This window comes from Cavia porcellus, unplaced genomic scaffold, assembly GCF_034190915.1.
Source record: "Cavia porcellus strain 051 isolate PalLab524CR breed Dunkin Hartley unplaced genomic scaffold, mCavPor4.1 scaffold_10, whole genome shotgun sequence".
In the NCBI taxonomy this organism is placed as follows: domain Eukaryota; kingdom Metazoa; phylum Chordata; class Mammalia; order Rodentia; family Caviidae; genus Cavia; species Cavia porcellus.
This window is the reverse complement of record NW_026947493.1, coordinates 19,470,191-19,494,537: the sequence shown is the minus strand read 5'-3', so window position 1 is coordinate 19,494,537 and position 24,347 is coordinate 19,470,191. Positions and strand designations below refer to the sequence as shown.

The 24,347-nt window shown below is 39.3% G+C and overlaps 1 protein-coding gene across 7 annotated transcripts in view; it reads left to right on the top strand.

Moving 5' to 3' along the window:
* Nucleotides 1–5,629: 5,629 nt before the first annotated feature.
* The window catches only part of Slc4a7 (solute carrier family 4 member 7), a 106,073-nt gene continuing 87,355 nt past the window's right edge, over nt 5,630–24,347 (top strand). For 3 of the 7 annotated variants that reach the window (XM_063257063.1, XM_063257061.1, XM_063257058.1), the window contains exon 1: nt 5,630–5,888. In XM_063257063.1, coding sequence (XP_063113133.1) covers nt 5,829–5,888 — 60 coding nt within the window. In that variant the 5' untranslated portion in view covers nt 5,630–5,828. The remainder of the gene's footprint in view (nt 5,889–24,347) is intronic. The other 4 variants (XM_063257060.1, XM_063257059.1, XM_063257068.1 and 1 more) reach the window with 3 other exon arrangements.

Sequence of the window (24,347 nt, the reverse complement as noted above, 5' to 3'; positions counted from 1 at the left end):
AAAAAAAAAAAAGTATATATATATATATATATATATATATATATACACACATCCATGGGAAGTAAAGGACAAAGGGAAGGAGGAAACAAAAGTAACTTCCTAAAGGAGCTTCCCTGTCACATTCACCATTATTCAAACCCTTTGCAAATCAGGCATGCTGGGATGCACCCAGTGACAAGGTAGACACAGATGCTGCACTTGAGTTTGCATTGTGATGTGCATATAAGCTCCTTAGGAACCTGGAACATTAATCCCTTCCCCTTTGAACTCAGTCCCCTTTTTTCCCACCTCATGGTTTCCAATCAGATAATGATAACAAATACTTACTGTTGCTCATTTATAGGGACTGCATTTGATGTTTTCATTAATCTTTGTTGAAAAGCATGAGGGAAAGTATCACTGAAACACCTTCCAAAGATGTTAGCCATGTGTAGTAGCACAAGCTTGTAATCCCAGCACTCTGGGAGGCTGAGGCAGGAGGATGGCAAATTTGAGCCCAGTCAGGGCAATTTAGTCATTTAGTGAGACTGTCTCAAAAAGAAATATAAAAAAAGGGCTAGGAATATCAGTTCAGGGCAAAGGCTCTAGGTTTAATCCCTAGTACCACCAAAAGTAAAAGCAAATGTCGGGCATGGTTACTTACATCTGTAATCCCATCATTTGGGAGGCTGAGGTATGAGGATTGCCATGAATTTGAGGCCAGCCTAGGCTACCTGGTAAGTGATTGTTTCAAAAAGACAACAAACAAACAGATTATTGACACCAGGTGACTTGCCTAAAGATACAGCCACAAGCACAAAGGGAACCAGCTCACAGCAGTCCAGAGCAGCCAGGCTTTGTCATCCAGCTGTCCTGTATTTTCGGATCAATGCCATTGACCTTGATGTAACCTTTGCCTGTGATGCTCTTCTTTCCTTTCTCCTTTGCATTTACTTAATGAAGTGACACTGTAAAAGGAAATAAAATTTTTTTTTTTTGCTCCTCTTACACTAACATTTCTAAGAGTAGATGTGTACGTGTGTGTGTGTGTGTGTGTGTGTGTGTGTGTGTGTGTGTCCCACAAGCAATTTCTGGATACCAACTGGACCCAAGTCAATTCAGGGCTGAAATTCCCTGGAGAGTGTGTCCTATCTCACAGGTTGAGCACTCAGTCTCCCAAGCCAGCGCCCACTTCAGTAGTAGGTTGTTACCCATATTTTTGATCATATATGAGCTAGGGTTCCCACAGAGCCATCCTTGGTTCTGACAATGTGTTAGGAAGGCCCAGATAACTCAGTGAAAGCCTCACCTACAGTCAGCAGTGCAGATGTTACAGATGAAAGCCAGAGAAACAGGGCAAGGTACGCGGTGGGGAAAATGGAACTTTCTTGCCCTCTCTGGAAACTGCCACATATTGAGCGGAAGCAACCTGGAAACTCATCAAATTTTCTTGTTCATTGTTTTTATTTTCCTTTGTGGTATAAGGATTGAACCTTGGTCCATATGTTAGGGTATAGGCCCAACTCTTGCCCAGGCTGGCCTCTAACCTCCATCCTCTTGCTTCAGCCTCCTGAGTGCTGGGATTACAGGCTTGCACCACCATGCCAAGCAAAGAATTCATAGTGAGTAACAAGAGACACTACTACCGCTCAAGAAAGGCTAACGGTGTGACAAGAGTCAGGAACAATGACCAAATACATGATACCACCTAATGTGTATGCCTAACCATTGCCATACATGGATCAGTTTAAATCTACTATATTTCTCTGTAGTTTTCCCAAACATTTTTATATGCACTCCCCCGAATACAGAGTTTTCTGTCTTTGCGGTCCCCCGAATCATAATATAGTTACATACATAGCATTATTCATGTTTGTTTACATATTGGTGTTTTCCACTCTAAACTCTATGATGTTGGGACCAAGTCTGTTTTTCTTTGAACTTACTGTTTGAAAATGTATCTGTATGCCTAGCCTATGGAAACAAAAGAACAATGGATATTTAAAACATTTTCCTTTCCCTCATTGAGGTTCTTCTGGAAGTCTCTATTTCAATGATTTCAGTTTTCCTTTCTTGGATGTCAGAAAATGATACTCCTAGTCTTGTTGCCATGCTGAGTACTTTTAACTAAGAGCCTTTGGAAGTCCTGCGAAGCAGTCGAGAGCCGGCTCTGACCCTCCTCTGCCGCCTTTTTCTAAAGTTTCCTTATCTGTCTGAAGGTAGATCCTCCCAGAACCTAATTGTTCCTAGTCCCTCCTATCACTGAGGGAAGATAATCTGTATCACAGTAAGTACCTATGCCACACCCAGAGAGATGTCATAACCTCTCATTGCTGCTCCAATGCCAAATCTCATTACCTGGAGACTCTTCACTGAAATAGTGAGACCACCTTTCCTCACTATATACTTCCGGCCTTTACCCTCCCACAAGCCCCGCCTCCCTACTGCTTTCTGTAGTTGGGGACGGTAGATAAATTTCAAACATCTGCTCTTTTTCCTTCGCTTTACTGGAGGTTAAACCTAGGGCTTTCATGTTTTGCTCTGGCCCTTTAATTTTTTAAAATTTGAGACAGGCAGGGTCTCCCTAAATCACTGTTTCCCAGGTTGGTTTTGCTTGTTCTCTGGTCTCAGCTTCAGGGTGCACCCAGTGTAGCACCTAGTGGGTTTATCTGTACTTTTCTAAGTGTCATGTTTGTGAGCCTCAGTGTATAGATGTTTTTTTTTTAATACAATGTTTTTTTTTTTTCCTCCTGCTAATGTGCCTACTGTGTCTTTAATAAACTCCATTGTCAAAGTTTCAGAGGAGTTGGACATGGATAGTCATCCCTGTCCACGGGAGGTTGAGGCAGGAGGATCATTAGTTTGAGCCCAATTTGGGCAATTTAACAAGACCTTGTCACAAAATAAAAAAATATAAAAAGGATGTGTATATGTTCAGTGAGAAAACTCTGGCCTCGCTCTTCTGTACTAGGGGAAAAAAGGCTTTGGAGGATAGAAAGTTTCCCTCTAACACCTGTATAGGATCAGATGACTGAGAATATCTAAACTATAACAAGAGGCAATGAAGATACACATGTTGTCAAAGGATCCTCTATTAAAGGTTAAAGGTAGGTTCAGGCTTTACTGCTTGTCTTTACAAAGTATGCCCTGGCTGTAAACAACTGTTTGCAGAAAGACTGTAGGTTCCTTGGGATGAAAACCCTGCCAACGGGTTGCATCCAAGTCCCTACTAGAATTACTATTGCTCCAGAAAACCAGAAATGCCCTGAATTTTAGGCTATAGCTAAAACATTAATTTTAGGTGCTACCAATTGATTTTTAGTGGTAAATTTAGGTTCACATTCACCCTTGTTGAGCAAATATTCCCTTGTGCTACATTTCAGATAAATATTTAAGAGAACAATTTGCCTCACAGTACCTGGAAAACACTTTTATAGCCACCTCTATCTGCAGAAAGCAATTTTAACACATTATCTTCTTTACTCAGTCCACTGGCACCTTAGGATGAATTTTAGCTGAGTCTGAATCACAAGGGCAACTGTGAGTAATAAACTGTGTAAATCGTACCGTTACTACATTACTCTTCTAGGAGGTGGAATGATGGGAAGAGTGGGAGAACTACAAGACAGTACAGAACTCATCAACATTTTTTGTAGCTTAAATAAACTAAGAGTTTATTCTTTTCTTGTCACAAGATAAATGAAGAGAAACCCTCGTTGTTTAGCAAGCTCTGGTAAGGATCAATTTTTATTTGAAGCTGATTGTTTAGTACTTTTAACCCTGGCACCAAGGGTCATGGCTCCTGTGTTGTTCTTGTACTAACACTAACCACATGCTCAGCTGTTACTTGAGGTGCTCTTAGGTCTCAGGAAGGGCAGATGGTAGGTGCTAGGGACATAACAGCAAAAACATAAATAAAAAACTGCTGGCCTCATGAAGCTCACATGGAGCACTCACGTGTGTCTGTATACAGATGGTGTCAAATAAAGTATAAAAATACGTGTACTGCTACAAGGAAATCAGTGCTAGGTAGGCACAGACAGCAAAGAAAGGGGAGGAGAGGTAATCTGTATATAGTCATCAGAGTTCTGTGGATGGAGCGGCACTGTACGAGAGCCTAGGAGAAATTCATTTATATAAATTATATGGACCTTTGAGACTGATGGTACAGGTGCAAGTGACTGATGTCTCAATCAATTTTAGGAGATATTTTTTTCCTTTCCAGTTCTCTAGGTCAGTCTTTTTCATTTTTGCTTCACCTCTTCTTTTTCTATTGTTCATCTTATGAGGCATTCGAATAGTATGATAAAAAGAATTCCACATACTAGAACCTGTTATTTTTGGGAACCTCAGCTTGTTCATCTGTAAAATGGGGATTCAAAATTGTCTTACCCTATTTTGTGTTGCTATAGCAATACTACAGGCTTGGAAATTTATGAAGAAGAGAAATTTATTTTTCCACAGTGTTAGAGGCTGCGAAATTTAAGGTTGAAGGACTGTATCTGGTGAATGCCCTCTTGCTGCACAGCTGCACCATCCTTTGAAACAAAAGGGCAAAAGATCACAGTGCCCAGATACTGCATTTGTATATTCAAGCCTTTTTACAATTAGCATTAATGCATTCACAAGGGTGATGGCTTAGGACCTAAACACCTCTTCTTAGGTCTTAAAACAGTTGCACAGGAGATTAAGTTTTCAAAACATGCTTTCTGGGGTCACATTCAAACCATGGCAAACATTTTGTAGTGTTGTGAGTATCAGAAATGAAGTATGCTTGCAAAATGTCAGTCTAGCATACTTAGCCAGCTATGGATGACAAAGGGCTTTACTGATACCATCTCGGAGAAGAACAACGTGAACTCTTGACGCTCTAACATGTAGCTCTGACATGTATTTCCTTTTATAGCCAGATTATGCTTTTCTCAAGTAAATCTTTTGTTATCTCCATTAAATATCAAGAGACCCCTGTCAACAAGAAGCCTGCCATGTGCCAAGCACATTTCAAGATAGCAATCTGCTTCATCTTGCTGTGACCCTGTGAGGCTGGGACCTTCGTCATCTCTAGGTACAGACACTATTCTCTACAGGGAGGGCTCGCCAGCCTGCAGAAGCCCACCGCGGCGCACATCAGCGGGGAAGCACCTGAGGCTGCGGGTCAGCTGTCCCTCCTTTCACAGGCCTCAAGGTGGAGTTCCTGCATCTCGCCTTGAAGACCTATTAGTTCCTCGACAGAGGCAGGCTGCTCGTTTCCTTCTGTCTGTAAAACACGTGGTTTGCAGCCAGAGGAGCTGGTGACCCCCTTCCCACTTCCGAACGTCAGTGGAACTTCCGACCCGAAAAAAACGAGTTAGATTCTCAGCCTTGGTCAATTAAGCTTTTACAAAGAGGGGCGGGGCCTAAGGGGGCGGGGCGTCGGGGTGCGGAATCATGCGGGCCGCGGATTGGCTGGGCTAGATGTCCGTCGCCCTCTCCTCCGTCCCACCTCCGGGTGGCCTCCCGGCTGGGCCCCCAGGAGCGCCGGGCTGCTCCGCGCTGCCAAACTGGCAGGGGGCGTGTCGAGAACGCACGTCAGCGCTGCGGCCCCGCCCCGGCCCCTACGCGGCTCCCTCCTCCGCCCGGCGCGGTGCTCCCGCTCGCTCAGTTCTCGGTCCACGCTCCCCGCCGCGGCCTCACTCCAGCGCGGTACCAGCCACGCGGACACGCGCGCCCGCGTCCCCGCGCCGGGTCTCCGCGCGCGCCCCGCGCCCGACGCACGTCCGAGCCCCTCGCGCGCGGGCTCTTGGCCGCGGTAGCGGCGGCGGAGGCGGCGGGGGAGCGCGGTAGCGGCCGCCGCGGGCTGCCGGCCGGCCATGGAGGCGGATGGGGCTGGCGAGCAGATGAGACCGCTACTCACCCGGGTAACGAGCAGGGTGAGGGCGCCGCGGGCGGCGGGGTCCGGCGGGGGGGGGCGCCGCGAGCGAGGCAGACAAAGGGGGGGCGCGGCGAGCGGGCGTCGCGGCTCGGCCACTCGCCCCGGCCGGCGCCTCGCCAGCCCCTTTGTGTGCGGCCCGGGGCGCGGGGCGGCGCAGGCCGGGTCGGGGCATCCTCGCCGCCGCCGCCAGCCGCGGGGCTCCGTGAGCCCGACCACCCCCTGGCCAGGCTGCGCGGCGCGGGGCGCCCCCGCTTCCTGCCGCTCACCCCAGCCGGTGGCCTTGGCGCCGGGGTCCTCTGGAGCCCCCGAACCCGAGAGGGAGACCGCGGCTCCACCTGTCTGTGGCCCCCGGCACGGGGAGGAGCTGCCGAGACTTTTTCCTCCTCGCCAAGTCCGCCGTGTGCTTTGTTCGGGGAGTTCGCTGGCCGCGTGGACGATCAAGCTGCCTTCGCGACCAGGGCTGCTTGGTGCTGCTGCCTGCCAGGTCCGCCGCCGCCTCCTGTGGGCTGAGCCCAGGAGGATCCTCGTGTCGCAGGCCAAGTAGTAAGAGGAGAGCCTCGGTGTCCGGAGCTGAGCCTTGCTGCTGAGATTCATCAGCTTAGCAAAAATCACGTTTCCCTGGGAGGTTGGCTTGGCTTCATAGGGAAAAAGAAAAAAGTTAAGGGTGAACTTCCAGGAGGCCAGGGCCCCAGTTTGGGGTGATGGATGAGTGACCCATCCTCTAGAAGCAGACTTCCTGCGTTCCTGTAGAGTGCTTGTGCCCCCACCGTGGTGGCTCTCTTCCCCCTTCCTAGTTTGTGACTCAAAGGAGATGAGAGTGTTAGAAATTTTCCTACATGCAGTTTTTACTCAGACTAGGAAAGGAAGAAAGGTTCCAGGGAAAAATTTCCAGTCTTTACAGCTAATAGGAAAATTGCTTTTCACGTGTTTTTATTCAAGTTTTCTTTAAATTCCCCTCCCTCCCCCTTAATTCTAAGATTGTCAGCCAGGCCTTGGAGACTAGTTATTATTCAATTGTGTATGTTCATTTAGAAATTTTTCTAAACATAGAAGAATACCAAGTCTCCAGACAGTGAGGTAAGTCATTTAGCAGCGGTTATTAGGAAAATTATTCACAGGGAATAGTAATGGAATACTGGAAACTTCTAAGGAATCTTCTGTAATTCTTTGGGCAGTTTTTGAATAACTTATATAGTAGCTTTTCTAATAGTGATATCAAATGTGCTGTTAGCTGTTTTTATTTGCAATTTTCAGTTCAGCAGTAAAGAACATTTTAAGTTTTCATAAAAGCTGGAAAGTATGTGTTCTCAAATACTGTACTTGGCTAGAAGAAACAGCATATAAGGCTGTTGCACTCTTAAGTCATTCATACCATGTAATATTTATTTGGAACCTATTTTATAGTGTGCAGCAAAGGAGAATCAGCTGTAGCCTAATTGAAGTTACATTCAGCTATGTGCAGACAAATATTTGACTTTAAGACTTCTCAACACTGATACTAGTGGCATGGCAAGGGAAAGCTTTGGAAGATTGTATCTCCCAAATCTTTGAGAGATAAGACTTGGCTATTTCAAACCTGTGCAGACCAGAAATCATATATAGTAAGCTATCAGTCCAAAAGTAAAGTAGGGGGCAGTAAAAAGTTGAAGTTGTAGAGAATTCAGATTTGAGACTGTGAGGAAAGGTATATTGGCATTGGCAAATCTTTCTTCACCCTGTTTTTCTTGGTAAATGAAAGCTATAAAAGTGAGAGATTATATTTGTCAGTCTAGCTTTTAATTCACAGCAGACTGCTTAAAAGACTGCCAAAAAAGAATAAAATTAATATTCATAAAATATCATTTTAGGCTTTTAACTATGTAAAAAATTTGAATAAATTAGAGCCCATCTGTTTCATAGTGTAGCTCTAAGGTTTCTTCTAACATTCTGTAATATAATGGATGTGGTTGTGTACACCTGTAATCCAAGCAATCAGGAGGTTGAGGCAGAGGAACCATGAGTGGAAGCCAGCCTGGGTTACAAAGTAAAATCCTGTTTAAAAAATGACTAGTCTATAATTTTTTATTGAGCTTGGCATCATGAATGGAGGAAAGCCATAAGGAGTTTTAGTTCCACTTTTGTAGAAAGCTTAATGTGGTATCACTTAGAATTGATCGAAATGGATAATCTTGTTTTCTAGTATAGGTTAAATTCTGTTACAGCGAAGTGCACTGCTTAGAAGATTCCCATTATAAGATGATTTACTTTGTATTAGGCTGTATATTATTTAACTCAGTTGTTGTACCTGAAATTTTGAAATTAGTTCTTGAAATGTGCTGGTAAACAATTTCTTTCATTTTCTGGATGTTAGGAATCTCATTGGTGATAGACTGTGAACATATACACAAATACTGTGGAATCCTACTTCATTGAGTTTATTTTGGCTTGTGGAATGAACAACACATTGTTAACATTTATATTCCATATGGGAATGCCAGTTAAAACATTCCATGAGGGTATTAGAAGTACTTTTAAAAAAGTCATTAGGATAAATGGAAGATATTAACCCAGTTGGACTCTGTTGGTGATGGGTAGATAAGTTTTATGTCTGAGTGTGTAAGTAAGCTTTCTCTTTGGGCATTGTGGTTAGATAGTGATAACTCAAGAGATATGGTATCCTAGGCATATTATCAGGCTTTTGTTACTTTTTCTATGATATCTTTGGGCCACAGTCCTTGGAGTTGTAATAAAAGGAAGAGACAGCAAATCTGTCATCTGTCCAAATGAAACTGCAGGGCAATGAATTGGATTAAAGAATTGTTTTGTGTGGTCATTGGGTTGGAAAATTGTTGGTCTGTGTACTGGTGGTACATGGGTTTTGTTGTAAGAGAATTAGGGTATGATAAAGGGTATTTTGTTACACTGGATTCCTGTTAGTTGAGTATGTTGAAATTGAAAGCCAAGTAGCCTGGTGTTAGATGAACCTGGTATATATTTTAGTGGTATGTGGCAATGTGTGCTAACCAGTATATTCTCAAATTTAGTAGTTACACTTGTCAACATCCTGTAATAGGTTGTTTTTCTTCCTCTTTCCTTCCCCTTTCTTATATGTCTCACCACAAATATGATCTTACAGTAGATAGGATCTGCAACTGACAAAATGGGCCGTTTATACAAAGGAGCATACAGTGTTTCATAAGTTTATGTTACAGGGTATTATAGATCAATATACATTTTGACTTATGTCATAGTTTCCTTTTGCTGATTATGGTTTCTTTTGTAGTTACTGTTTTGTATGTGTTCAACATTTTTAGTTTTGCGGTAAACAGGTATCAGTAAGGAAGCTATTCTAACATTGTAGCTTAGGATGAAATTTGCATCTGTCTTTGTTTAGCAAGCAACTTGGAAATTTTGTTTGTACAATTTGGTAAAGTGTAGGATTATTTATAATTATGATTATAAATTCCCAAAATATCAATAGTTGGCATTTTGTTACAGTCTTCCTGAGGGCAGAGGGCTAGCTCATGAGAATAGAGCTAAAGTGCTGAAATTAGTGATTTTTTTTTTTTTTTTAATCTCCATGGATTGCACATTCTCAAAGAGTGTTGTAAGAAGCTAGTGCCCAAAAGCATCTTTTCAGATTTGCTGTTTTTTGATAGGGGAGTGGTACTGGAAATTGAATCCAGAGCTTCCTGCATGCTGCACAAACACTCTGCCATGGAGCCACATCCCTAGCCCTTTGATGAATTTTAGTTTGAGCCAGTTTCACTAACTTGCCCAGGCTGGCTTCGAACTTTGAGAACCTGCTGCCTCAGTTTCCCAGAGAGCTGAGATTTTAGCTGTGTGTTCCCACACCTCGCCTAGATTTGCGTTATAACTGGAGTTGTGCCAGAACAGACAGGTTCTGTTTGGGCTGTTGTAAGCAGATTTTCCTCCTCCAAAGATAATGTTTTAAAATACTGTGATGTTTCTTAAATTCTAATTTAGTTTTAATGAGTTTACTTTAAGCAATTTTTTTCCCCTGTACTGGGGATCAAACCCAGGGACGCTGTACCACTGACCTACATCCCCAGCCCTTGTGATTTTTAAATGTTGAGATGGGGTCTTGTTAAATTGTCTGGGCTGGCCTACTTAGCTCCCCAAGTAGCTGGGTTTAGGGGAGTGCGCCACCAAGTCTGTTTCAAGCAGTACCAGACTGAAAGGTAGAACACAACGCACCTTTCATAATGAAACAGAAAAGGTGGATTGATATTTTGAGGATTGTTTTTTATTTCTTTTGCAGAGAAAGTTATGTGAACAGTGTCATTTGATTTTCATTCTATTCATATGTCAGGCAATACGGATCTCATCTTCTCTGTATATTCCTGAAGTGTGTTGCTTATTTTCTGTCAAGTTGCCCAATTTGAAGAAGGTGTTGAGTTGTAAATCATCTCTGACTAAGAACTTGAGAAACAAGTGTATCTTTGAAAATAGACCCAACACTGGAAGGTCTCTGTATCATATGTTATCAGAAGGGAAAATGGACTTCTCCTCTTTCTCTAGGGCTTTGGTCATGCTAGGCAGGTGCTGTTCCATTGACTGCTATCCCACTCCATAAATGATTTCTAAAAGAATATGAAAAAAAAAAAAAAGATGACATAGCTGTTTTTCTCTTACAGCTTGCCAAAATGTGTAAACACTGTGTTTGTACTTAGTGCATGCTATTTTAAATGCAGAATAATTTCAGTTTAATACTTTAGTTTATTGTGGAAAAATAAACAGAATACAGAAATCCTGTAGTCTTAGGAATTGATGCAACAAAAATAAGAATAAAGGAAATTATGTTCTGTCTTCCCTCATTGAGTACATGTTAGTACGACAGGTATTTCCATTGTAAAAATGCTCCAAGAAACAAATTTTTGATAAGTAGTAATATAATCTTATGTTATATCTTGTCTACTGAGATAATGTCTTGACCTGGAAAGTGTCTTTTCAGAATTTCAGCACTTTTTAGTACTTGCTGTGGGTGGGAGGAACTAGTGAGGGATGGGGAAACTGTGAGGGATGAGAGGTGTCACAGACTGAGAGCCTGAGAATGGGAATAACTAAGGATGCCCTCTTTGGGCAGATGCAAATTAGGGTGAAGTTCCCTGCCCAGAATGGTACTTTCAGGACCAGATGTAATCATACTTTTGATTTCCATTTAAAAGACAGACTTCTGTTTTTCTTTTCTATTCCCATTGTTACATTCAAATTTGAAACAAAATTGTTTTTCTAGTAACTCCTGCTGTCAAATGTGAAATGTATACTTTCTAAAGAATCCTTGAAACCAGATACTGTGGTGCATGCCTATAGTCCCAGCTATCAGATGGCTGAGGCAGGAGGCTACATTGAGCCCAGGAATTCCAGGCCAGCCTGGGCAGTATGATGAAAACCAGTCTTAGGGAAAGAAAAGAAAAGAAAAAAATAAATTTTGATTTCATATAATATAAAATGATTTAAAAACCAGCTTTCTTAATCCTGGGAGAATCCAGTTTATATAAAATATAAGACACGTGTAAAAATCAGATCACACCCCCTAGTAACCATTCTTTCTCACAGTACTTTGCTTGACATTAGTTGAATATGAGCCCTGTGAGTATGCTGTTTACTTAGCACCACAGCACGCTTCATAGTAAATTCTTTGCTGGCTTTTTACTAGCTTTTCTGAAAAATGCTCTGGGTTGTACCCTGGTCTTTGGTGTATTAAAGGTGCTGTAGGTGACAGGGCACTGTCCCGTTAAAATTGCTTTTATTCTAGAGATTACAACCTGTGGAGTGGCCTCAGGAGTCCATGAATCCCCAGAAACCATAGTGAAGTTTCTGTGCTAGTGTCATGTAGCTTTACAGTCAAACCTCAGATAGTTTTATGGCCCAAAAATACCAGCTAAAGAATGTATTCCAAAAAAGAGCTTAGGTTGGCTGAATGAGTTATTTAAAACTTTGTGTTTTGTGTATGTGTATTTTACTAGGAATTGACCTGAGGCCCTTTTAACCACTGAGCATCTCTAGCCCTTTTCATTTTTATTTTGAGAGAAGATCTTGCTGAGTTGCCCAGTTTGGGTTTGAATTTGTGATCCTCTTGCCTCAGCTACTTGTAGTGCTGTGATTACAGGCACGTGCCACTTCTTGCATCTGAATGTTCATAGTTTTATATTTTGCTTAAATAGTTGTTAGTAATTAAATCTATCCCATAACATTCCAAGGTTTATTTCACAAAATGCTAGATCTAGAGGAGTTCTGCCAAGTATCATTCTGTAGCCAAATAAATTGGAAAATGTTACATACTATATTTTTTGGAGACTCAGTGTGTAACAGTATGTTAAAGACTGGAGAAGTCCTATAATACGCTAATACATTATATTTTGATGAAGATGCTCCCAATTGAGGTGGCAATTCCTGATGGTTCTCAGAAAATGTAAACAGCGGATTACTAGTATATTCCATTGTTATGCATCTAGGAAAGGAAGTTCTGTGATTATAAACCTATTTGAGACACTTCTCAATAAATTAGAGCTTATTTTATATAGGAGAAATTTGAAAAACATCAAACAAGAAGGTGGTGTGAGGCAGCCAGTCAGGGCACTGGTTTACTTGTTATAGTGTATTCACACTGTGTGATACTGTAGCAATTAAATAGTGTGGATGGTTTCTACTCAGGAGTGGAGAAATAGTTAAGCTCAATCAACTAAAAACAGAGCATGGTGCAGACTACAGTATAGTGTGCAGTACCTTTTCTGTAATGGGGGGATGAGAATTTCTGTTTATATTTACCAGTATTTGTATTAATACTCTTAGAAGAGAAATAGAAAATTAATAAAGATGTTACCATTGGGAGTGAGTGAGAGCAAGGATTGAGATGAGTGGAAATTTCATTAAACCTGGTTTTCACTTTTGAGCCATCCAAGTTATTACTTATTAAGTAAAATAGGATGATTTCTTATGGTGCTTTATGCCATAGTATGACATACCAACTATTTCATAAAAGCTAAGTGGATGATTATTAATAGTCTAATATATAAGAATTACCTGATTTTTCTGGTACAGAGGTACCACAGAAAGTTGTTAATATATGTCTATCAGTAAAATTGCATAGTATATGCTTAATTAAGTTATGCATTGAATATATGATTCTTTTGAAAATTTTGAGTTTGTATGTTACTAATGTCCTGATTCTCCAGTCACTTTCTACCCCTTTCTGTTCATGGATTTAGATTCATGGGCTTTAAAGGGAAGGCAGGATGTGGAAAGGGACTAGGGTGCTGTTTTGTAAATGCAGTGTCTCAGGCATAAAGAAGTAACTGCTTGGTCTTGTGCTTCTGCTGTTTTGAGACAAGGTCTCAGTATGCAGTCCAGGCTGACCTTCAAGCCCTGGTCCTTCTACTTTAGCCTCCAAAGTGCTAGGGTTACAGACATGCCTGGCTTGGTTATGTATAGTTTTTAGACCTGTAGTTTTCATTTGTGACCTTGTCCTTACCTTTGACTAAGGATCATGAATATTTTAAAGATTTATTCAGATTGTTTACATTTGTTGAAGTTACTGTGGCACTGTCCTAAGGGACATCGTTTTCCTGGTTTGCTCCAGAAGGCATCCTTCCCTGAGTTCATGTGAATGATTGTGCTTCTCCACGGTACTGGGGGAAGACATCCCAGCAATTATAGATCACTCAAATTATACACATGCTATGTGTAATGTCGATCACTTCATTTTAAAAAAGTTAGAAATAAGCCTACAGAAGTAATTTCCATTTTGCTAATTTGTGGGAGCCAGTATTTGGGGAGAAATATGTGATAAATTTTTGGCTTTCACTAGAAACCATTGTGAGTGGCATTTAGAGATTGTATAGTCTCTTGGATGAAATAAGGAAACTGTACTGAAAGTTCTACCACACTCCCCTAATTCTAGTACTGAGCAGGAGGACTGTCATCTGTCTCACATTGTTGTAAATCCTACTCTAGGATTTATGGTTTTGTCTTTTGCTGCAGTGCAAATCAGTGAAGACTAGGTAACTGATGTTTTAAAGAAAGCCAGGGGCTGAGGTTTAGCTCAGTGGCATAAGAGCCTGGTTGGCAAACATGAGGTCATGAGTTCGATCTCTGGTACAGAAAAACAACAAAAACAAAACCAGCTGTGAGCCTTGCATTTATTAAATATATGATTTAGACACGTTGGTGCTACAGACGTGAAGTCATAGACAGAGATTTTCTAACAGTTTTCAGGGCCTGCAGTTATTAAGAGGCTAAGCTGAGATTTGAGTTCATGGTTAATACCAAACCACTGCACGATCCCTTATCTTCCTTCTATTTCTCATTGTAGGGATACCATACTAGATGATTTTACTTGTGTAGTACTTGAAAAGTTCTATTTCCTTCAGATAATTCCATGTTAACTGTAGATGTTTTCCTCTATGTTTGTTTATTTTAGTGTTTTTGGTGCTGGGGGATCTAACCCAGAACCTCATGCATGTTAGGGAAGTATTCTACCACTGAACTATACCCCCTACTCCTTCTATCGTTAAAATTATTGAGTATTGTAATGTATGTGAATTACCGATCTTATAGAAATTTAATATCTGAATGAAATTTTCCTGTCTGACTGTAGAGTCCTGAAGGGTTGTAGATAAAATTTCTCTGGGTCATTGCTAAATTCTCAGTGAGTGCAATTCTCGGGGTTAACTTATAGGAAGCAATATTTTTTCAGTGAACGAATGTTAGAAAAATATCATTGGTATGATTTGAAATTGAGTAGGCTTCCTAATTGTTTAAATAGCTAGATAATGAATTACATAGTTTTTATTTGTGGTGTCAATCCTTAAAGAAAAAAATTTGTTAGTTTTGGTATTACTGCCAGTAAAAGAGAATTTTCCTTGTCTTGTTCCACCGAGGTGGGCTCTGAATAAATACAGTGAATGTAGTCGGGATCAATTCCCAAGTTAGAGGGTGTTTGGTTTTGCTTGGGGATTGCTAGAGATGCTTACGACCTAGACAAGCATTCTGCCTCTGAGCTACACCCTCAGCATCAAAGTAAGAAGATTCAACATTACTTTTAAACTTGAAGCAAGATTTTAGGCATGTGGTAAGTACCAGTAAAATGAAAATGTTTTCACCAGTTTTAAATACCTTTGAATTGTAAGAAAACAATGGTTATTTCACACATTAATTTATCAGTATATACATATATGTAAACTCTTGTTTGTTGTGTCATGGAAGTAGTGAGTTTCTATTATAAATACCAAAAACAGGAAAAGAGATTTCAAGTCTTTGATCAGATGTCAGCTGATACGTGTATGGGGTTGAAATTGTGTATCCTTATTTTTTAGAAGTATTACTTACATAAGTGAACTTTCTCAGGTCATCTGCTTTTAACTTTGTGATTTTGAGCTTTGTGGACCCACTTTCTTACTGAATTCTGCTCCCTACCTTCCCCATTCATGCCTGAGTGTTTGTATAGGCACTGTAACTGGCCAATGCACTAAGTATATTATTTAGAACTTTGTGTTTATTTGCTTATTTCTTTGGTTTTTGCACAAAGCTGTACCAAAATGATCTTATAATTATCCAGGACAAGTTTCCTTATATCCCTTTCATTTTATTTTTTTGTGAATGCTGTTAGTAGTAGCATCATGGAGATTTATGTTATGAGTTGTATCATATCAGGGCAAGTTGGTCTCTTTTTTTGTTAAGATTAAGAGATTCATTCAGACTACAGGTGACCTTCACTTGGACTTCATTTATTTTGGCCTTTATTTATTGAGCTGTTTTTATTCAGTAATAGGAAATTCAGTAAATAACCACAAGCCCAAACCCTCATTTTCAAAGATGGTAAAATTTGCAGGTATTTTAACCTTGGTAGAGGAGTGTGGTTTGGATTCAGACACGTGAGTTCCCTCTAATCTTTTGCCAGCTGGCCTTGGGCAGCTAACATCTTTGAATTTCACTTTTCTCATCTATAAAATTGAAGTCATTATTCTTAGCTCATAGGGCTTTTCCATGAAGAAGGAAAAGTACATACTGTGTGTAAAACAGTGTCTCTTGGAATGTGCTATTAATAATCACCCTGAGTTCTCATGGGATATGTTTATGACAGACTTGTAAAGGAAATATTGTACAGATTGAGGAAATGAAAAATAGAAAGCCTTGGCCGTGTTTAAATCCCAGTAGTGAGATATTCTGTGAATGGCTTTTTGGGCAGGGGTTATTTTCTTTTAAATTACTTTTTTTCTTTTAAACACTACAATTTTGACAAAATATTTAAAATATGATGATTTTCTTTTGAAAATACAGGATATTGACTTGAGATGGTCATTTTTCCAACCTTACCTTGTTTTTACTACTTCTCTCCTGTCATTGAATTTCTCATCTGTCTAGGCAATGAGTGTGTCATGGAGTCGCACCTACAGGCCCTGCAGTTCCCTTTTGATTCTTGGCTTGTTGTAGGCAGCTAATATTACTAGAGAGTTAATTCTATTTTGATGAGATCTTACTGAACTGTTTTTTAGCCAAGTTCTTACTAGACCAGCCCCAAACTCACGATCCTCTTCTCCCAGCCTCCTGCATGCTGGTATTGCAGGTCACCACCACACCTAATGTTACTGGGCCTTGTTGAACCTATTAACTCTTTAGAATTTACTCTACAGGGTGTTATGGGACAGCGGGTAAGTTTAGTACAGTGTTTGGCAGACAAGGCATACGTTAGCTTCTAGTACTACTGCTGAGGGGTGATCATGAACTGTGCTTTGTTTCATATTAAAGTTGCCCTTTTTTTTGTATGTGGGTGTGTGTGTAAATAGAAATAAGAATTTCCATGTATTTTACTGGGTGAACAGATGGCCTTTGAATTTTGTATACATGTGCATATATACATATTTATATATATATATATATACACACACACATACATACTCATGGCCTATGTGATTTTATTTATATATGTATATATATCAGTCATTACGAACATGGGATCATTCAACAATTTAGAGATATATAGGACTTTTCAGATTAACTGTGTAGTGTTGACTAGAGGTGAGATTATTCTAGCTCTTTTTCTAGTTTACAAAATGGTTATTTGCTAAGGCGGTTAGGAGAATTTTTTAACTTCTATTAAAGGTGTTGTACTCTGAAATTACATACATTTTTGGGGATAGAGGTTTTCTTATTGCCATCTTTTAAGCTTCTTCAAATCTTTTAAAAACAGCTTTGATAGAAGATAGAAATAAGTAAAATTATAGTATTTTAATGATGAGGAACCAAAACGAAGTATTTTAGTAGAATGATCCCATAGCAGAGAATCTCCTGTCCTGTTTTAATTTTTTTAACTGAGACAGGCTCTCGCTAAGTCACTGAGTTGCCCAGCTTGGACTCAGACTTGGGAGCCTTCAGTCTCAGTTTCTCAGAGTGCTGGCACCATATGTGAATTACCATGACTAGCTTCTTGAAAGAATGTTTTAATTCTGTTCCTGTTTATGCTGTACTATCTTTTTTCCAAATAAAACAGTGTTGAGTGGGAGAAACAAGATTTTTCTCTGTAGACAATAGATAGGTAGATTTGTTAAAAATAAACTCCAGAGTGAAGGGAAGGCAGCTCTCTTCTAAGAATGGGATTACTAAATTCCTGGTCTTCGGCTATGATCCACATCAACTCTGTGTGCAGTACCTACCTGGGTGGCTCAGCGTTTTCCTCGAGGGATGCCACTATGCATGTGAAGCACATGCTGCCTGCTTTGTCGTGAGTGACCCAGTTCTGTCTTTCCCTCCGGAGTAGCCTGGGATGGTGCTAGCCATGTATGCTAAGGCACTGGGGTCACAGGCATACTGCATTGGAGATAAGATTTTAATGAGATTGGAAGAGAGGGTTTTTCGATTATATTTAATCTAAAATCATTTCAAATCAGCTGAAAAATGTGAGTTGTATGTTTATATCATTGTTTAATTTTTGATGTTTGTTTATTTTGCGATCCTCTCCTACTTGCAGTAAGTTAGCAGTAAATGGCTCTAAAGATTAAGTGATGTATATTGAATGTATTAGCTGGAAAGGATTATTTTATACTTAACAATACGGTCGCTTCCTTTGTTATAGTGTAAACTTCAAATACTCAGGGCAGTTTGAGTTCTAAATAAGTAGAAGAATCTGATTGGAGGAGTAAATCCTACTTACTAAGAACTTTTTTTGGAGAAAGCAAAAGCAGTGACATTTCCAGCTTCATTTTATAATCTGCCTTAAGAGAATAGAATGGCACATAATTTGTAGTAAGGGAGCATTGGTAGATGTATTTGGTTAGGCCTATTGAGTAGGAGGTCATTTACTATTTAATTTACTGTCTTGAATTTAGTGTCATAGCTTTTATTTCAGTTTACATCTCAAATAAAGGAACGTTGTCCACAGTTTACATATACAAATCTAGGAATTTAATTATCACTTATTCCAGGAGTTTAAGCAGAATTTTTAAACTTCGCTGATTGTCAGTTTTACCTTTGCACTCTCTCGCCTTGTTCTCCACTGTCAGTGTAGCAGGAGTCAACACTAACCTTGCCCTTCACTTTTCAGCTTTTGCAGTAGTTATTGTTAAATGAAACCTAGGAAGTATGCATTTCAGATACTCAGTTTTTGAAGATCTTTCCAAGTGTTTCAAACTATAGATTGTGACTTGTCAGCGATGAGAGAATTATAAAAAGCATTATGGAGAAAAAGAAGCCAAATAGATAATGAAAGAATATATTATAAGGGTTAAGGGAAATATTGCTATGTGATACTTGTTTTATTCATGCATGCATAAACATGTAAACATATATACTTATATTGGGCTGTGATGCAAAAGGTCTTTCTAGGATGTACTTTTAAGAAAAAAGTTGAAGCCACATTGCTGTGAAATTTGATTATATTATTTCCTTTTTTCTCTCGTAAACATACATATATATGTATGCATACATACATATTGTACGCACTATATATATAGCATGACGTATGATTTTCACACACACACGTGTATGTGTATATATGTGTGTGTGCACGTATTGTGTATTGAACCTAATACCACCTGCTAGGCAGAGCTACATCCCAGCCCTTCTTTATATTTTGGTTTTGAGAGAAAGTCTCATTAAGTTGTCCCAGCCTAGAATTTTTGATCCTTCGTCCTCAGCTTCTTGAATACCCAAGATGACACAGATATGCATCATCGTTCCTGGCTTGACATAGGTTAATACTCTTATCAAAAAGTCTAAAAACTTCAGTTCCTCTAAAAAACTTGGACTGTAGGTCAGTGGCCTTGCATTTAATTCAGTCTCAAACAAAAAAAAATGTTTTTATATTTGAAAGTTGAACTTCATATTAAGAACATGGGCCATGGATAATAAATGCAATATAATGAGAAAGAAGGACTAATAGATTATCCCCTGTTCACTTTCAAGTGTTTGTCAGCTGTTTGAGGCTCATAAACAAAAAGCAAGGTATCTGCAGTTATCATGGCTTTTTGTTACTGAGGCTCTGAAGTAGCTGACATGATGCGTTGTAGTACTTTTACTGTAATGGTTTACTCATGGAAGAAACCTACAGAGTCTTAGCAATGCTCCAGCTATTGGAATAGTCTGTTACTGTATCTCAGCTGCTTTAAAACCCTCCTAACCCCATCTGCTGCCTGCCCTCCTTTTCTTGACTTCACTGCTGTCCTTAAGCAGTTTAGAACTCGCTCCGTATCTTCAGCCCCTCTTTATTTGAGGATGTTAATCGTTGTGTTCATCTGTATCCAAAATTAAGTTTACACAGCACCCTCTGATGGCCCCATAGATTTTATGTTTTCATGTAACGCCACGATGTTATAAATATGGAAATAGCTCTTTTTAAATTATCCTGTTATTTACAGTGGATACAATACATGTTGTTCGTTCTCTTCAAATTGTGTCTTTTTTTAAATTTTTCAATCCTAGTAAATATTTTGCGTAATTTCAGAGTCAGTTGAAACTATGGAATGGAGTTTTACTGTTTTGTTAAACTTGTCTTAAACTCCACTTAGCAAACTCTTTTTTTCTTCTTTTCCTTTCTTTTTTTTTATTGCCCTTTGCTGCTGGAGATCAACTCCAGGGACGTGTGCTTGGTAGCAAGCCTTCCATCACCAGCCCTATTTTTCCATTTATTTCATTGAATAAGAACTAGTATCAGTTGATTGTTCAGTGGTTGAAATGAGAATATTTTCCTTGAATTTTTTTCTCTTTTTATGCAGATTCAGTGGATTCAGCATCCTAAGCATCTTAAAGACAGCCTGCTTCTCTTACTGCCTTTGACCATCAGCTTTCAGGCTTCTTGTCTTAACGCAGTAACTTTCTAATTGGTTTCCCTCTCCCACACAGAATTGTCTACGTGGTGCAAAGGCACTGTGCTGATTGTCACTCCCACTTTGAAAGTCCATTGCTATCAGAAGTAGGCTGAACTTGCAAGGCCTAAAAGATTTGTTCCATTTACTTCTCTTCTCTGTCCTTTTCTCTTGAACTGCATTTTCCTCTTGTTCTGCATTTCAGTTATTTTAACTCTCTGAATGTACTAAACTTCTTTCTTGTCTCAGTCTTGGCACATTTTATTCTGGCACTTGATAAATATTGTTAGATAATGACATGAACAAGGGGACACAATTGAGGTTTCTTTCCGGAGGATAGGTATACAAATGTTTGAAATATGTGTATATCTGCATACATATCTAAATGATTCTGGTGGTAATAAATAAATGTAAAATCTTTGATACGGTTGAAAAGTTAGTTGACAGTGCAAGGATAGCATGGTAATGCGTATTTTTAATACGATGCAAATTTATATAAATGAACTAGAAACTTGTTTGCATCGTGTTATAACATTTGGTGTTAAATCTTGTAATATTTGGGTTTGAATGCTGTTTCACAGCTGTGTCCTCGATTGCTTGCTGTCTTTTCCCAGATTTCATGAGGATCTGACTTAAATGAGTATAAAATCATAATTACTATTGGAAAGGCAAGTGATGGTATGTGTGCTCTCTATGGGGTCAGTGGTTTTTTATTGTTTTTGTTTTTCCTCTCTAGATGTCAAAGATTTGAAGATAAGAGTTTTTCAAACTAGGGCAGACAAGAGCTTTATGCAATTAGCTTCAAACATTTCTAGCATGGAATATGTTGTTTTTAATATTCACACATATCACTAAAAATCTGTTGTATACAGAGTTGTTAAAATTTTGCATAAAGAAAACTGTCTTTTGGTAGCTTGAAATGAGTTTGGAAATGATAATAAATGTGTGCAGGGGAAAGTTAATTTCATTTAAATATTAAATGTTAAAGTAACATAGTTTGGCTGGTAAAGATGATCGTGTAGTAAGACGAACTCCTGGTGTTTAATTGAATGCTTACTTATATAAACAGGAACTTTTATCTTCAGCCCAGATAAACTGGTTGATAGATGGCACTACATGTTTATAGGTACAGTTTTTCAGGATAAGGGTATATTTTTGTGCTAACATAATTTGTGGAGATAATTTCCTGGTTTAGGTCATTAATTGAAAACTTTTATAAATATTTAAGCAATCATAGTTGAAATTTTTGTAGTGCTATGTAAGTTAAATATGATTTTGCTTTTTGGGTTCTACTTTATTTCCTGGTAGAAATAGTCACCTGTTTTAAAGTTACTGTTGATTTTCCAACTGAGACACCCATTTACTTTGTACTTCGAAAGGTTTTATGAAGTTTCTTGTTAACAGTTTTCTCTCCTGTTCTTTACCTTTGTGGTTTTAGTGCTATGGATTGAACCTAGGGCCTTGTACATGCTAGGCAAGTGTTCAGCCAGTGAGCTCATCTCTAACCTTTTTCTTTGGTTTTTCAATTTTTAGACAGAGGCTTACTGAATTACCCATGTTGACTTTGAACTAGTGATCTTCCTCTTTCATTCTATCTTAGCCTCCCAAATTGCTGTAGCTACAGGTATGCACCACCATGCTCGGCTTCATTTTATCCTTTTAAAAGTAACTGGTGTCACGTTAGTGAATATTAAGAGGAAAAAGAAAGAAATTCAGAATTGGTCTTTGATCTGTCTCTCACTTTCACCTTGAGGACCTCCAAGTTTTTCTTTGTGTCTCTGACATCTTTGAGCATTAATTTGGTTACTACTATTAGGAAACATTTCTGTTTTTATCCACATAAAATAATGTCTCTTCTTGGAAAGCAAATACAAAAATATTAAGAATATCTTTGGTATTTTAACGTGGGAAAAATGCTGAATAAAATACCTATTTGTTCTGAAGTAGTTTAATGAAACTATAAAGTTTTAAATTATATTTTATTGAGTGTGAAGGTAATTGCCCTCTGATGTAGCTTTCATTTATATATGAATATTTGAGAAATAAAAGTTATCTTAATCCATTAACCGTATCAAGTAAATGTCAACAAGCAGTTGTAATTAATAAAGGCATGTCTGTTGACCTACATAACAAATTTGGCAATATTTGAATCTGAATTTCCAATCTATGACCATTTCATAATTGACAGTTCTTCTTTCAGTAAGTAAAAATAAATAGAAGTAGTTGTTCAGAGTTCCAGGCAGTTGTAGGCAGGGTTCTTTTGATTTATTTGTAGTTATTTGTAGTCAAAAAACTTCATTTAAACTCATCAGATTCTTTTGTGAGTACAGAGTACAGAGTTATGCTTGGTGTCTGGGAAGAGTTGAAAAAGCTTCAGGTAGAGAAAGACTAAATTGCCTCAGCCATGAGCCATCTCATTCATGTCTTTTTCTTTTTCTTCCTCATCATCTTCTTCTTTTTCTTTGTCATCATCGTGGTCATTGTCGTCTTCTTCTTTGTCGTCGTTGTCTTCTTCGTCTTTTCTTTGTTTTTGTTGTCTTCTTCGTCATCTACGTCTTTGTCTTCTTAGTCTTGTCTTCATCTTTGTCATCGTCGTCATCTTCCTTTTTTTGAGATGGTCTCACAATGTAGTTCAGGCTGGCCTTGGGCTCACTTTGTAGCCCAGGCTGGTCTTGAACTTCCAAGGATCCTCCTGCCTCAGCCTGTCGAGTGCTGGGCTTACAGGAGTGTGCCACCACACTCAGCTCTCATTCATGTCCTTTTCATGGGACCCGTGCTCCTTTCTCAGGTCCTTTTGGAGTCACTGTTGTGTCTGTGTCTGCTTCTTGTTTTCTTGATGCAGTCTCTTGAGGCTGGATCCTTCTCAGTAAGTTAGGGCTGTGAATTTTAGTGAAGCAGATTAATCAAATGTGTAGAGTGCAGAGTTCAGCCTTTATAAAAGTGTAGAGACTTAGTTTATTTTTACCATGTGCATCTGTGTACTGACTTTTGAGGGAGAATCTAGTAGATTTTAAATTGTTCTTCACAGATGTTGAAAGGACTGAAAACGAGGAGCTGGTTGTGTAGCTCGGTGGGAGGGCAGCTTCCCAGCTTGGGTATGGCCCGGGGTTCAGTCCTTGGCACTACAAAAACAAAAAAGAGACCTAAAACAGTAGTGGCTTCTGGCTGTTTCTCAAGCAGTGATTCTCGGTGGTGGGGTTGGGGGTGTTGCCCTCACCTTCTTCTGCATCAAAGGAGTGTCCAGTCCAAAATGTCATTGGTGCTGAGCCTGAGAAACCCGGACCTGGAGGAGTAGAGTCAAGGCTCCTCGAGCAGAAATCCGCTTTGAAATGGAGAAGACCAAGAATATGTTTTTTTCAGTCAGAGGAGGGACTCTTCGTTAGTTGAATGCCTTAGAGGAAGTGAGAAAAAAGCATGTTTCTACCGAGAACCTGAGTTTAAATATGTTAGTTAATATATGAAACCATAATTTGGCTTTGGTAATTTTGTTCTCAATTGTTTCAGTTGTATTCTAATTCTTCCCAGTCAGATTTTTAAATTTCTTAAAATCTTTTAGCTAACTGTAGTTCAAGATGAGACCTATATGTTGTAATAAACGTTTGTGAATATTGCAAATAAGCATTTTCTCAGTGTACCTGTAAACTGAGCATCACCTTTGTCTCTAGCACTGAAGTGGTACTGTTTCCTCGCTGGGGTTGAATGCAGGCCTTGTCTAGAGTAAGTTGCTTTGACCCCAGAGCATTAGCCCATTTCTCACAGTAGTGTCCTTTAGGAATGGACCACTGCTCTGGCTCGGTTGGTAGAGTACTGGAGGAGCATGTGTGAAGTCCTGGGTTCCATCTCTAGAACCACCCACAGACACAGAGAGAGATACTTTACCAAGTACAGTTGTTACTTTTTATCATAATGTGTTTATTTCTGCAAAGATAAAACAATGTTTGCCATGCCTATACTGTATTTCTTTGTGAAATAGATTTTTCAGCTATTTAGTGAATATCAAATTATACTTCAAACTATTGTGAAAAATAAAAATTCTTGAAGTGGTGTTTCTTCTTTCCATTGAAAGAACTTTTAAAAAACTGACTGTAAATCTACTTCACTGTGACACACATACATTGGTTATTCAGTGTCACATGTAAAGTGTCCTTATGAATAAA